General features: G+C 34.6%; 1 protein-coding gene and 1 long non-coding RNA gene across 5 annotated transcripts in view; one reads left to right on the plus strand and one right to left on the minus strand.

The window, feature by feature from the left end:
• Nucleotides 1-499: 499 nt before the first annotated feature.
• Nucleotides 500-14,811, minus strand: LOC148043794 (uncharacterized). Its single transcript, XR_015697863.1, has 4 exons — nucleotides 14,484-14,811; nucleotides 11,792-11,912; nucleotides 10,154-10,211; nucleotides 500-538 (listed from the first exon to the last, which is right to left on the minus strand). It is a non-coding gene; the product is annotated as an uncharacterized LOC148043794 (long non-coding RNA).
• DAPP1 (dual adaptor of phosphotyrosine and 3-phosphoinositides 1) overlaps nucleotides 14,111-16,151 on the plus strand; it is a 43,965-nt gene continuing 41,924 nt past the window's right edge. The window contains exon 1 of one of the 4 annotated variants that reach the window (XM_087724140.1): nucleotides 14,111-14,214. In XM_087724140.1, the coding sequence (XP_087580266.1) occupies nucleotides 14,126-14,214 (89 nt within the window). In that variant the 5' untranslated portion in view covers nucleotides 14,111-14,125. The remainder of the gene's footprint in view (nucleotides 14,215-16,151) is intronic. The other 3 variants (XM_087724142.1, XM_087724146.1, XM_087724144.1) reach the window with 3 other exon arrangements.

Below are 16,151 nucleotides of genomic sequence, written 5' to 3' on the forward strand. Positions count from 1 at the left end.
TCATTTCAACCGGTTGAATAAAGTACTATTTTAAACTACCACATTTGTACATAGTAAAAATAAATGTGTTTGACTGTCATTCATTGCAGGAATCTCCAATCTTCACTAATATATTTTTAAATATATAAAAATGCATATAATTGTTATGATATTGTTGAAGTAGAATTAAGTGTGTGCAATAAAATAGTGTAAAGGAAGACTAGTTAAAAAAATTAAAGTATTGTTTTTTTTAAAAAAATATTGTGTTTCCCTTTTTTGTGTCTTAATAGAAGTATTACTAATATAAATATTACTGAATCAGTTTTAAAATTCTATGTCATTTTAATTTTAATTCTATTTATATATGTATCATACCCAAAGAGATATAAAAATGTTTAAATCAACATTAAAATAATATAAAAAACAGCTTTAAAATACTAAAAGCTTCTTAAAGCACCAGGGCAAATAAAAAGAAAACTTGTGTGAAATAAAAGTAAGTTCATATCATGTTCATGTACTTATCTCCAATGCATAGTGATCTGGTTTTCACACCATTGTACTGAAAAACAAATATAAACAAGATTACAGTTTAGCATTTGAGAATCAGGCCACAGGCTGCCTAAATGTAGAGGAAAAAACAAATTTCCCTTTTTATTAAGTAGTAATAGTAATAATAATAATAATAATAATACTTTATTTGTCAGTGCACAACATATGTACAATGAGATTGGTTGAGCTCCAGTGGTGGGTTCCTACCGGTTTGAACCAGTTTGGCTGAAATGGTAGTGGTTTGACGGCCTGGGTCACTGGAAGCGGCAGCGACCCAGGCCTGCCACACCCCCAAACCAGTTCCAAGGGCGCCACCGTTGGCGCAGCCATCTTGTTTTTCAGTTCTGCGCATGCACAGAACAATTTTAATTGCACTGTGCATGCGCACGCACACAAGCCAACCGGCCGTAGTGTCTGCTGGCACCCACCCGTTAAGCTCCTTCAATTTATATAATTATATATATATAGGGAGAATATAGTAAGTATATAATTTCACAACTGTTACTAATAAAGATGTGCTTCTTATAATCAGCTACTTTAGGCTACATCTCTAAATACCTGGAATGCTGGAATGACAACCTCTGAAATCACAAATGAAGGTTTCTGATGCCAATCTTAGTTTTAACTATAGACAAAGTTTGTTATGCAATAGATTTGTCTTGGATGGGATTCCTTGAAAGAACATTCATGATTGGAAGAGTAAATCAATAGCAAAGGTGAAAAGGCAGATGTAGCAGAGGCATTTTTCTTTTGTGCTTGCAATTGCAAGTATGTCAATGGCTTTTCTCTCCTTTAAGATGCTGTTATGGAAAATAGCTAGGATGAAAATGAAATAAAATCTTGCAGGGGTGATTATGAAATTTGAAATTAACTATACTGATTTACATGAAGGTTGATCAATATATGTCTGACAGTTTTTAAAAAAAACACCATTGAAATACGTTATATGCAAAGAAAAACTACCAGTTTCTAACTTTCTTCTGTAGTGGATGTGATTGATTTGAAGATAAGATTTAAAAAGGCTAGAGTTTATGTTAAATTATATTTGTACATTTGTAACATAAAGAGTTTAATATTTAAGAAGGATTCCACAACTAAATAAAATATAGTTCTGATTAGAATGAACACAGCTTTTCCAAGAAAAACACATGCTGTGATTATATTGCAGCCTGGATATTCAATCAGAATAAGGCATTGAGCCAGTTACACAACTTTCATAACGCATCAGTCAGCTATACGGGATACCCAAATTTGGGAATCAGTTTGAATCATGAATCACTTCTCAGGCCATCTGCATCTAAGATCAGGTGGGAGGGATTTCAGCCTCAGAGGACGAGAAAGGAAAAGCATCACAATTTCACACTTCAGGATCTGATTATAAAAGAGCTATTTCAAGTGTGAAGGAAAGTTCATTAGGAGGAAAGCATTTCTCAGGGAGAAAATCAATTTTGAAGGGCACTGTTTAAAATATTTCCTGCAAAATCTTCACTTGTAGAAATATTCCCCTTTATATTCCAGGTAAAATACAACAATGTTTAATGAATGATAGTTTGGAATGTAACTTTATTTTGTGAAGTGTCCATTTTATTTATGGCCTGTGCTAATTACAGATAGCACTAGGAATTGTTAACCTGTGTAAAACAGCCCTCTAGTGTTAAAATAGTATATTGCTTTGTTTTTTTTAAAAAAAAATATTACCGGTAATAAAGATTATCAGCAGTTAAAATGGAGAAAGATAAACTCATTAAATTAAAAAAAGGTAGCAAAGTAGCAAAAGATAGTGAGGTAGCAAAAAGTTCAGTGCAGAGTTCTATATTTTTCAACATTTTTATTTATGACCCGGATGAAGAAGCTTGAAAAGTTTGAAAATAAAAGATTGCTTTTCAAATCTGGAAATTATACAATTGGGTAGGGCAGCACAAGTACAGAATACAGAAATAAAATTAAACATGACCTGAATATGTTAGAAAAATGGGCTATATTGAAATTTACTAAGAGAAATTCCAAGCTCTTCACATAAAAAATAAAACCAGATCTCAGATATGGACTATTGGATACATGGCTTGATAATGGTTGTCGTGGGAAAACCATACTGAAATGATAGTTGATTACAAACCAAATATGAGTGAGCAGAATAATATGGCAGCTGAAAGGCAAATGCAGTATTCAGATTGCAAAGAGTAATAATTTCATTGGTTTGTGCTTTAATACTCCATTTTAGACAGATTGACTGACCATCCAATTCTGGATAACACAATTGAATATGGATTCAGACAAAGAGCCTGAGAAAAGGCCCTGAAGGACTATAACTGAGCATGTTGGCCTAAAGAAGCAAATACTGAAGAGTAATATAATAGCACTTTTCAGAAACCTAAAAGGATGTCCTACAGAAAAAGTCAAGTCTTGTTTATCATTCCAGAATGAAAGATATAGATTAATGATACATGAAAGCAACATTTCAATTGAATATTAGGGGGGGAAAGGAATCCTCTATGTTCCACAGTGAAGCCAATTCTCCAGAGAGACCATGAATTCCCTTTTGCTTGATGTATTCAAATAGAGGATGTAAGAGTTGTTTAATCTGGATTGCTATGTTGACCAGTATAGGAAAGCTCGGAAGGCATCACTAAATGATATGGTTACACCAGAGGTAGTATTCAGCAGGTTCTGACCAGTTCTGGAACCAGTAGAACCAGTAGCATAAATTTTGAGTAGTTCAGAGAACTGGTTAAAACCACCTCTGACTGGCCCCACCCTCATCTATTTTCTGCCACCCAAGTCCAGCTGATCAGAAGGAAATGGGGATTTTGCAGTAACCTTCCCCTGGAGTGGGGTGGGAATGGAGATTTTATAGTATCCTTCCCCTCCCATGTCCACCAAGCCACGTCCACCAAGCTATGCCACCTCCACCAAGCCATGCCGACAGAACCAATAATAAAAAAATTTGAATCCCACCACTGGGTTACACAATATCTCACTTTATGCTCACATTATTAATGATGGAAATTCTGGTCCCAGTTGTGGTTGTAAATCAAGAGCTACTATACTTCTATTACAGGAAAAATTCAATCATGGTACATTGTTTAAAGTGCACAAACAACTACTTGCTGCAGACTTCCATTCCATGAAGAATAGCAAGCAATGATAAATCTTTACCTGATTTATAAATAATCACAATTACATTAATATGGTGGTACTTCACTGTCTCATTTGTCTCATTCTCAATCTGATATATAATTCAGAAATTATTAGTGATAAATAACTTTATTTGGATTATTCTCTCTGTTTAAGAAATCCTAAACATTACACATCACAGTCAATATATTTATGAGCCTAAGAGCCTGCCTGGAAGAAAAAGTATCCTGTAGCTATCTGGGTGACATCTTGATCAACATATGTCATTTTATTCTTATTAAGTATCAACCTTCTAAAGTTTGTCTTTCGCTGCAAGCAAGACCCTATTCCAAGAAGTGGAACTATAAACCTGGACAACTTTCAAGACCTTAACCTGAGTGAGATTAAAAGGATTTAAAGGATTTAAATGGCCCCTTAGAATGGGAGACTGCGTTTCCTCTCCAGGATGAGTACGGATCAAGTTCTGGCAAACTATTATACTGTGCAACGTATGTTCATGTAACTGAACCCTGTTAGTATCAGGAGCAAAAGTACTTGTGAAATAACACATTTAAAAAGTGCTGTCTTTCTCCTTAATCAAGTCACACCATCCTGCCAGGTGCCCTTAGGAAATAAGCTGACTGAGGGAGGATGAAGTTATGAAATGGTTAACCTTTTACATGTTCACTTTTACGACTGTCTTTAGTTCAAGAAGAAAAGCCATATAAAGACAGCAGAACCGCTTCACCTTTTTACCAGATTAAAAAATACGCACCTGCCACTCTGATATTCAAACTATCTGTGCAATGCCCATCAAGAATTTACACTGCCATCGGTCTAAGTAATGATATTATTTCTATCATTAGAAACAATGGTGGCTTTACTGAAATTCAAGGAGAAAAATTTTCATGCATATGCAACATACGAAAAGTGGTTTTGAACACAAGTAAATTCTCTGTTTGGATAGAGGCATAAATTCTAGAATTTAAAGTCTTTTATTGTCAAAGCAGAAGAGCTGTCATAAAAATATTATTTCAATGAAGTGGAACTCTAGTGGAAGACTGAACATTTGAGACTGGATGAAGGCAAACAGTTTGAATTCATGAAGTGACCTTTTATTGGTTGGTACATCATACTAAATCATAATCAATAGATTATAAATCACAGCAACTAAATCCAACATATTCAGTCAGAACCAAATAAACCACATTATGGATAGTGCGTGTGTTGAGTGGGATCTTATAAACTGAATCACTAAGTTAAATATCTCAGTGTTATTCTTACTGGAGACTTTTTGAAAAGTGCTGTTGGTTTCAATAACTACTAATAAAAGAATCATTTTAATGTTTCTTCTTTAGCACTGAGATAACAAATAAAATAGTCACATGATCTCAATTGGCCTAGACCAAAACATTGGGGAAGATCCAACTGCTAATATTAAGGTAGATTACCATAGAATGTGGTCCTTTTGCCAAGACTTTATTAAATCTATCCAACTTGGAATGATTGTTAAGTATTCAGATGTAAATTGAGGACTACCTATATAGTCTATAGTCCCTTTGCTTTATTAAATTGGTAATAAAGCCTTAGCAAAGGGCTGTAGACCATATAGGTAATCCTCAATTTACATCTGGATACTTAATAACCATTCCAAGTTGGATAGATTTAATAAAGCTTTGGCAAAAGGACCATATTCCAATCTTGTGGCCTGATTCTTCATGCATGACATGACAGCATTTTTAAGTTACCTGTCTTAAAACTTTTATGCTGATGAAAATGCCATCTTTATCACAATTGAGTAGTAAATGTAATCCAACCATGTATGTCTGAATGTATTTAGCTTTAAAATTGACATTATTTTTCTTAAAAGCTTATGAATATTATATGCATCAGAATTATTGTTATCCGTTTAAGATGGTAGTGCTGCTACTTTGATTTAACATTTCAAAATGATTAATATGTAGTGTTAAATCAGTCATCCTGTGATCGTTGTAACTCTCAACTATTTTTTTTCCTGTTCCAAGGTATTATTCAAACATGATACTAGAGGAAATTAATGAACTATCAGAGGCTTTTCTAGCAGTTATAAAGCATTTTTATAGAGCTTCAGAGTCATTCTTCCTTTTCTTGGAACCAAAGCCATGATAACAGGGTAAAAGGAGAATTATAATTTTGACAGAAGGAGTAGGATTGAGAACTCAATAGGCAGCAACACCTAGTTGATCTTGGTTGATCTTACAATGTTAAGCAAGATCATAACTGGTTAAATGGAAAACTATCAGAAATAAGTTTAAACTGGGAAATAAATAAATTTAATCCTGGAAAAATGCAACGGTAACCAATAGCCTTATTGTTGCAAACAAGACAAACCTTCAAGGAATTGAGATAAGCTTGAGGCACTTTTTTTTCTAGAAAAATGAGGTTAGGCATGGTGATATCTGGCAACTGGCCATGGACCTTTTCTATCACATTTGGCACTTGGAAGAGTTACCCATTCATTCCAGTTGCAGGAATTTGGCCCATTTCTTTGTTATTTGATTGTTGAAATGATACTTATTTATTACTCTGGTTCATATCCCTAGTCACATCTTGCAAGGAACCAGCCCATGTTGTAGGAAGCTTGTAGTATATTTAAATTGTTGGCTGATTTTGCTAATTTTGCATTTAGTCAGCTTATAGGATTCTTGTTTTACCTTCTTCACAATATTTTAGCTGTATTCTACTTAATCTATTGATTTAAATGCAGGAAATAAATCACTAGACAATCCTTAAACCCACAATATCCAACCTCCACATTTAATCCCTGATTGATGAGGTTAGAATATGTCTATAGAGACTGGAACCAGTCCAAATTTTCTGTCTTATAAGTGCCATATCCTATTATTTCTTACATTGCTGGAAAAATACAATCAATACAACAACCCAAAAAAGTTGGTAGGAGACTAATATTTGACTGATAAGCATCTTTCCATTTCACTGAAGATACATATTAGATGAACGGCCAAAGAGACAAGATGAGGAACAAAGGAAATGGAATCTAATACAGCTGGTAGGATCAACTTCTGCCAGTTTTTACTATCCCTGCCTTCCATAAGGAAATATAAAGCTCATGAGCAATGTAGAAAGATCAGACAGACAGTGGTGGGCATAGGTTAGGCTGGAAGAGTTAAAATGATGGGCAGTAAATAGGGCTGAAGTGTATTTGAGGACACAAATGGAATAAAACAATTGAGCCCTCTTCAAAAAGGCAATCTTGTATGAAAGATAATACATATTTGATGCATATGTAGTGTTGTAGTACCACTGCAGCATGTATCTGAGGAAATGGGTGGTTAAAATTATGAAAAATGAATGAATGAATGAATGAATGAATGAATAAATAAATAAATAAATAATAGCTTACTTATTTTTTCATATTAAGCAGAATGAAGTCATTCTAGTATAATTCAGAGGCATAGTTTTTCTTGCTGTAATGCTAAGAAGGAGCTATATAATCTATGAAGAATTGATATTAAGACTCGGGGATCATAAAGTTGTTTGTTCTTCTGCATAAACATCTTTGACTTCAGCACGAAACATAAATTTTTGGATTAAAGGTGGAGACCCATCAACTAATTTGCCACCATAAAACATTTCACATTCAACAAAGTTTGAATTTACACAACCAAGTTATAAGCTACTGAACTATTTTTGGTTTTAGTTTGGTTATAATATCTAACGTTCATGTGCTACAAATCTATCTTATATTTCTTCCTTGACTTGTGGGGAAAATAGTGCTCTCCATCATACAGTGCTGAAAGGATAAATTTTAGAAAGCCCCAGAGCAAAGCCTCATGAAACTGGATTTGCTATATATAGATCAGTGTAATGAATATCATTGTGAACTGTTTGCAATCTGTTGCGAGAGAGATACATAATCATACACATACATACCCACACACACATGTACCCCATACATATTGAGTTATAATTAGATTTCTTCCCTAAACATTTATAAATTGGTGGTCTCTTTCTCTCTCACACACTATCTAGTTATCTATTTAGTTAACTCTCTTAGAAAGTCTTAATACTATTGCTATTGAAATTATTCAAGTCATAATATTCATTGGTTTATGAAATGTTTAACAGGTGTGTGTGTGTGTGTGTGTGTGTGTGTGTGTGTGTGTAAGTAATAGTATGGTGTAATGGTTCTGATGCGATGAACTGGCACAAAGAGTGAACCCTCAATATGGGAAGTGCTGGGGTGACTTCACAGGTTTTTGATGGGAAAAATAGGAAGAGAGAATGATATATTATCTTGAGTTTCAAAAGGCAATATAATATAATAAAGAAATACATACGGACTACGTAATTTCCATTCATTGCTGTATATCATGTGTAGTATTATTTAATGTAGAATGTTCAGATTAATTGCCAAATCTCCATCTACTATTAAATATCTTGTATTCCATATTGTGATAGATAGATAGATAGATAGATAGATAGATAGATAGATAGATGATAGATAGATAGATAGATAGATAGATAGATAGATAGATAGATGATAGATAGATAGACAGACAGACATATAAATAGATAAAAAAGCTCTAGAAAATAGTAACAAATAGAAGACTTTGATGTAAGGCAAAGGTATAGAATCAGAAGCATTTTGGCTAAAAAATTAAGATAAATAAAGTAGCAATCATAAATGGAGATTTAAAATTTAGTTGAAATCTGTACTCATGTACCTTAAAATCCATGTGCTGCAATCTAGAACTCAGATTCAAGGTGTAAAATGCTATTGCTTTTTCAATCTTTTTTCAGTTATTAATGTATATTTTTACATGGGTTGGAAGGAGAAAGGATTCCATAAGGTTTTTATAGAATATTTTCATTACGGTTCAATGATGCATAGTACCTGGGCTCTTACAAAGAGCAAAGAAAAAAATGAAATGAAAAATAATCAGAAAAAGTTGTAGGGGGACATGAATTGGAGTGGGGAATTATTGCTTTTGCATCCTGCATGTATTCACTGGGAACAGAATGCTGGCCTAAATATTAGGGTTCAAATTAGCATGTTTTTTCCTCTTGTATTTTAAATGAATTTTCAACCAGTCATTTGATTTTTTTGCTTTATAACTTCCTTAGTTTCCTGCATATTCTGATTTTATATTTCCATTCAATTGCTGTTTTTTGAATTACAATGGAGCTTTAAGTAGTATTTACAGTGGTACCTGGCTGAACAGTAGTAACAGTAAGCGGGATCTACATGTCCATCTGGACCACCACTTAAATATGAGCCAGCAGTACGTGACAAAAACCCAATGCAGTCCTAGGCTACATTAACTGAGGGCTTGGCATCAAAATCATGAGACATGATAGTACCACTCTATACTGCACTAGTAAAGACTCACTTGGAAAACTGCATCCAGTTCTGATTGCCATGATAAAAAAAAAAATGCTGAGACCGTAGAAACAGTGCAGAGAAGTATGGAGGCTAAACCATATGATGCATGGTTATGGGAACTAGATATGTCTAGCCTAGAATTAGGGCTGACATGACAGCTATCTTCCAGTACAAGAGGGGTTGTTACAGAGAGGAGGGGATCAACTTATTCTCCAAAGCTCCTGAGAATAGAACAAGAAGGGTGGCAGCTTTTAAAGAGAGAGCCAGCCTACAATTAATGAGAATTTTCCTGACGGTAAGAATAATTAACCAATGGTAAAAGTTTCCTCCTAGAGTTGTGAGTGCTCCATTGCTGCAGGTTTTCAAGAAAATATTGGAAACCATTTGTCTAGGATGGTATAAGGTCTCCTGCAATGGGCAAGGGGTTGGACTGGAAGACTTCTAAGGTCCCTTCCAGGCTATGATTTTATTTTCTATTTTTTTTCTACTTTAGTGACAATTGCGGGGTGGGAAGGACTGTACAAGTGGCAATTCTACTATTTCTAGAGATTACATTTTCACTCAACCCAAACTCTGCAGGGGCTGAGGATATAATTAAGCAGATAATTTGTACATTTTGGATACACTCTTGCACTTTGTCTCACACAGAGTACTGATTACACAGCTGAAACAATGTGATTACTTGCTTACAATTCTGTTTTCCTATGTGTGCACTCACTTCCTTTTACTCTCACGGAAGCCAGCATACTATACATTGTACAAAGCACATGCACAGGAAATTGTAACATGTAAGCCTGTAACACACATTGCAAAGTCCAAATGCCATGTTTCTCCCCTAGAAGGCTATTTAAGGGTGACTCATGGTCTTGCAAAAAGCTGCTGTTCCCCTGGGCTTCTTATAGATGGAGATGATTTTGCCCTGTTTCCTCCTATGGCTTCTCTCTTTTCCCTAATCCGCTTTAGCCTGTACTTGGCAGTGGAATAGTCAAGAGTGAGGTCAGGCTTGCTATGCATTTGCCAGATGCCAGACCCTTACTCATTTGTGCACCATGGTACTTTCCAACCACAACAGGTGTGTCCTCTTTCAATCTCTTTCACATTTCAACAGCAGAATAGAACACTCACCGACTCTTCTTCTTTCCTCCAAGAAAAGCAAGGTATTAAATCTGCCAGGATGTTAGCTCTGCAGTTTAAGAGAATGACAGTCACAAATCAAAATGCTGTTCTTTGAATTACATGATTGGAAATGCATCTTCTCTATTGCTATATTTTGGAATTTGTATCAGCAACCAGTCTTTATGCATCTCCGTTACCCACCAACATTAATTTTATGCAATCTAACTTTTATCCTCTGGGCTAAATTGGGAATACTGGAAATTACAGTATTGCATGATGATACATCTACTAGGGATTTCTTAGGAAAATTTATACTAGAGGCATTATAGTTTCTCAGGCAACATTTTGTCAAGGGTTTTTTATTTATTAAAAAAACAGTGATTGTTGGCCTAAGGCTATAAGTAAACAAATCAGCCCTGCTTTTGTGGTGTTTATAATGCCATTACATTCCATATATTGTAGATGTACAAAAATATTAAAATAATGTGTGGTGATTATATGCATATTTAATAAGAGTGTCTATCTATATATAAATTGCAGAAAAAGTTAGGAGTTATGATAGCAATTGCCAATTTTCTTTCTTATTAAAAGTCCAGGAAACACATTCACAGTTGTGGAGGAGTGCATATTTTGAAATAAAAAGTCTGTATCATTTTTATTAGTGACATAATTACATGAATTCACATCAAAAACTAGATTCCCAATGGCTCATGAAACACCCAGATTGTTCAAGAATAAAAACAAGAGAGAATGTGTTACATTCGTTTTGCTAAATTCACTAGCAAATACTTCTGAAAATTTAAAATTTTCTGTAACCCTGGTTTTAATATTTTATAGATGATATGAGTATTACTATTTTATTAACTAGTAAAATAATAAAAATAATAAAAAACTAAATTAATAAAGTAAATTATTTATTAATTAACTAAAATAAAATAGTAGAAGTAACACAGAAAGAAAGGTGGTCAAATTAGCTTCATTTTGTAATTTTTATAAAAGAAAGATAACCATGGCTTTAATATTAGGAATGTCATTTAATTTTCTTTTTTAATTAATTCAAGGTTGGTGAAAGGTGAAAGAGAAGAAGCAATAGACAAAAACTTGTGTGGTAGCTGCCTTTGATTATTTTTCATTACTATAATCCAAATCTAAAGGATTAATTTAAAGTGATTTGTTCATGCAATTATACCTATGATCCATATATTTATACTAACAGAGATTTGTTATTGTTGTTCTTAATCAATCATTTTTATTGTTGAATTCAAAGTATAACTTTGCTATATTTTTATATATTTTATTCTTAGTTTCATTGAACAGTATTTTGGTGGAAATAAGAATTTACTATGTGAACAGATTCCACTTTGATCTGTAAATAACATGACACTAATAACATTAATGGAAAATAAATAATGATAAATAATTACAATTAAAAATAAAAAAAAACAAAATAAAGTAACAAGAGGAAACAGAAAGAGCATATAAAACAATTGGTTTTCCAAGAAAACAACAGCAAAAAATACAAATGTTGTTAAGTGATTGACATAATTTTAAAACATTAAATAAAAGAATTAGTATCCAAAGAAGAACAAGCTTTTCCATTGGTGGAAAGCCATAAATCAAAGATCAAAATTGCTCTTTTTCAATTACCTGTGAAGTCTCTTTTTCTGGTCTGTCTCAGTAGACGAGATGGAAATTTCTTGTAATCAATGACAAGTCACTCCTGAAATCCAGCTTTGGGCTATGGACATACTGTCTCATTTTCTTTTTTCTTTTTTTTATGGCAGCCACAATTATGGAATAATCAGAATTATCTGATTGATTCTCCAACTGGAGTGCGTGATATAACACTAAGGTCAACTACTTTTAGAAGAGAGGCCATTATTCTTCTAAAATAAGAGCAAATAAGGATTTGAGGCCGTGAATCTATTGCTTGTTACATATCTCTGAAGTAATCTTAAGTGCTACATTAAGGTCAATGTAAAGCCCTGAACAGGTGTCTTTTCCATAATCTATCATGTCAATAGCTGTAGTAGAGTGGTAAAGAAGCAACTGAGGTATTCGTGTCCCTGGTTTGAGTCTTGTTTGTGCCATGAATTAAGCAAAATGCTAAAACTGGCTGTAGGGAAATTTTCTCATCTCTCTTTGATTTCAGTACTCTTCTCTACTACAGAAACACGATGGCATCAACTTCCCTTATAGAGTTTTGGTAAAAATTGGAACAAGACTATCCTCCACTTAGAGTGTGACAACACTACATAAATATGAAATGCTTTTAATATAGTTATTCCATACTCTTAGATCCTCTCCACCATTTTGAACCAAGTTTTATTCAGAAGGATTCTATAATAAATGCTGCCTGCATGTTTCTGCCAATGCCCCACATGTTCATATGAAAGCTATCCCTAGTCTGTTAGTTTTCTATGATCTTCCACAGGAAAACTTTCTTTCAAAAGCTGCACTAGATTTCTCCAGCAAAGGGGAAAGGGTGTGATCCAGTGAAATTGTTCACTGAAATATACCTTATTAGATAATGACATTTTATTGGCATGTGATAGCCATTAAATGTATTGGCAGGAATAGTTTTTAAGAAAATAACTTGAGCTGCAATATCTGCTTGTCTACCTATTTTGATGATGGATGTCAAATTCAATACACTATTGAAATTTAAGTTTTCCATTAGCATTAGCTGAGATTCATTTCTCTAACCTTTTGCATTTTGTCAAGGTTGCTCTGCTTGATCTGCATTGAGCGCCCAGTGAAGAGTCCTAATGATTACTTTGCCACATGGCCAAGTGGCACATCAGTTCAAGATGAGTTGAGAGTAAAAATACATGCTTCATCAGAAACTATCTACCCATAGCTTGGAATTAGTAGGGGTTCATATGTCCTGGCCTTGGCTTATTTTACATTTTAAAGGGAAAGGGGAAAAGGTGATGGGAAGTATCAACTTATACATTTCAAACCTGTAAATCAACCTGAACCATGCTAAAAAATTACTTAGGTTCAGTCTTTAAGCTCAGGTTGTGCTGACAGTGCACACTATGCTGTTCTGTAACATGACAAAAGACTTTTATATATGAGCACCCAAAACAGTGGAATCTGAAATGAAGAAAAGCTACAAAAGGATCACAAGGCAGAGTGGATGAATCAAATGGTACAATATATACATGAGTAAACACTAGAATAATCTATATCTCTGTCCAATGTTTTTATTTGAAGACTAAGGATTCAATCTAGTTCTTTTAAATGTCCTCCCTTTCAAATGTTTTTTCATTGCATTTATTAAGTTCTTGATCTGGTTTCCTAAGTGGGAAACTGGGATGGCAAGCAGTCACTCCATGTTTATGTGCTTGAGAGAAACCATAGCAGCTGCTATCAGTAATGATAGGTTTGGGATGTAGAACGAGCCTTCATATTATCTCAGCCCCATCATTTGTAATTTTTCACTGGCTGCTTTGTTCAGCCCTTGAAGGAAAAGTATATTCTACCTAATAGATCTTCTTTCTTTGGCAATTGTCTTGCCAAAGTTTTGCAATTCATTCTCCTACTGTGATTTTATTATAGATTCTTAGATAACCATCTTGAGGCAAAATGTGTGTTTTATTAATTAGCTTTGGGCCATTAAAGTTTCTGTAGGTATCTCACGCATTTTCTGCTGTTTAACCTTATCATTTCTCAGTCTCATTGCAGATCTATGAGACACCTTGCTCCTGTTCAACCTTCCATCATAAAATGAATAATCTGAATATCTGATCTATTTCATCCGATGGTTTTTGTAATCTTTTCCTGCATCTGCTCCATAAATGTGAGGGGGCTGTATAAATAACAATCCTAAGTGAATGGCTATGAATTCAGTGTGATAAATAAACATAGCTAGCTCCTCCCTTTTGCAGCAGGCAAGTAAAAGGCGGCTGTTGCATGGAAGAAGGAGTGAGGGATTGCAAGGGTAGCTAGGAAACTGTCACAACATATTGAAAATGAATGACTGCATATGACTACAGCAACAGCCTGGCAGCTGAAGCAGCCACCATATTCCTTCAAGAGTCATGGCCCCACTTTGGAAGCATTCTGTAAGTTGGATGATTTGAAGTAGCTTGATTGAAAAATGGTTGCCTTATGATGCACTGTTTTGGCCAAAGTTTTAATAGTGTTAAATGAAGACTAAACTCCGCCTTTATCCTGATTGTGGGGGAAGATCTTAATTCCTGAGCTTATTTATGTTATGTTATACTACAAGGTTATGAAGAAATCTATCCAATCTTACATGACTGAAAATTGCCAGATGTATTATTACCTATTAATATTGCTTTATGTAATTTTTTTTTATCTGCACCAGTACCTGTCTGGCATGTTGGCATCAAACAACATGGTGAGGAGGCTACCTCTTCACTGATGCCATCTTCACCGTAGCTGCGTGTTGCTTATGTTTTCTTTAGCTCTGCTGGCAATTTCAGTCTCCTTTTCTTTGTCTTGAACTGTCTTGCTTGAGTTTTCAGGCATATTGCCTCTGGCTGTATTCAAAAAAAAAATGCAGGCAAAAAAAAAAAAAAGGAAAAATGCAATTCAAGTTGGAAGCAAAAGGTTCTAAAAATAGTCGCTATAAAGAGTTAAAGGGGTACTTTTGCTTTGGGGAACAGATACTATTTCAAGCCAAGTCTCCATTAGCTATAAAAAACTAATCCTGTAGAAACACAATCTGAAAAACCCTGGTCTAAGACATTGTTCCTCCCTTTTTTTCCAGGCCACCGAGCTTGGAAATAACTTTCATTCCTGATAAATAAACCACCTATCCAAGTTCACCTTTCCATCTGATGTTGACTATTATATTTTTTGCATCTCTCAGAGAAGTCTTGGCTATTTTGGACTTCTAAACTGTGCTGTATTGGTGTGATAATTTATGTATCAAAATATATAGACCAACATTTATCACCTGAAAAATATGAAACAAATACCTGCCAACATGAAGCCCTCTGAGGGTACCATTCACATAAATCAGATTTAGATTACTGTAAAGTGTTTAGTTGTAGGTTTGCCAGAAACCTCCTGTCAAGTTGCATTTGATTCATAATAGTATCATATTGTGAGGAAAAAAAGAAAGAAGAAAGAAAGAAAGAAAGAAAGAAAGAAAGAAAGAAGAAAGAAAGGAGAGAGAGAGGATCTGAAATTGATTTATTTGGTAGTTCTCATTTCTGTTGTACCACATATTAATACAGTATATGGCTCATTTCCCCCCACTAGGTTTTTTTTCACTAACATAGATTGCTAAGCAAAGAAGGAATACAGTATACAGAATATTGCATCTAAATTTCTGATGCTTTCAAACAAGATGGAATGCATAAACCAAGAGAATTTCCCCAACATGGTGCACAAGGTCCAGAAAAAGGCATAGATCTGCACTTGTGTGACACAATCAGCTCTCATGTTCCTGATTAGTTTAGCATCTTGGCCAGCAGAAAGACCTCAGCTGCTGTAAACAAAACAAAAAGCGCTGCTTGTTCATGGCAAGTCTTCTGAAAATTTTTGCAATGGCTTAGCTACCACCCCAGAATCAGCAACATGCCCTATGATTCCACATTGTTACTTGCATGCAGCGGGTAACTGAAGACAATTCGAGTAGTAGCTCCATATTTAGCTTTGCAGAGCTTGGGGGACTGGCCATTGACCCATTGCACTGAACTCTTGTCTCTGTTTCCAAGCTCCTCCACTTTTCTTTCCTCTCCTTTACCATTGCATCTGCCAAAAGTACAGCTTGCATATTTATAATTTTACAGAGTTTTGGGAGGAATTTTGACTGTGTTATTTCCCTTGTCTATGGAGATTCTCAATCATCCAGGTGATGGTTGCCCCAAAGGTGCTTTTCCAAAAGGCAACTGGACTTCCTTTGTTTTCTTGGAAGATGTTTCACTTCTCATCCAAGAAGCTTCTTCAGCTTCTTGGATAAGAAGTGAAACTTCTTCTGGGAAAGCAAAGAAAGTCCAGTTGCCTTTTGAAAAAGCACCTGTTATTT

This window comes from Thamnophis sirtalis, unplaced genomic scaffold (assembly GCF_051295495.1).
Source record: "Thamnophis sirtalis isolate CommonGarterSnake01/CBP01778 unplaced genomic scaffold, rThaSir2_p1.2 scaffold_10, whole genome shotgun sequence".
Lineage (NCBI taxonomy): Eukaryota > Metazoa > Chordata > Lepidosauria > Squamata > Natricidae > Thamnophis > Thamnophis sirtalis.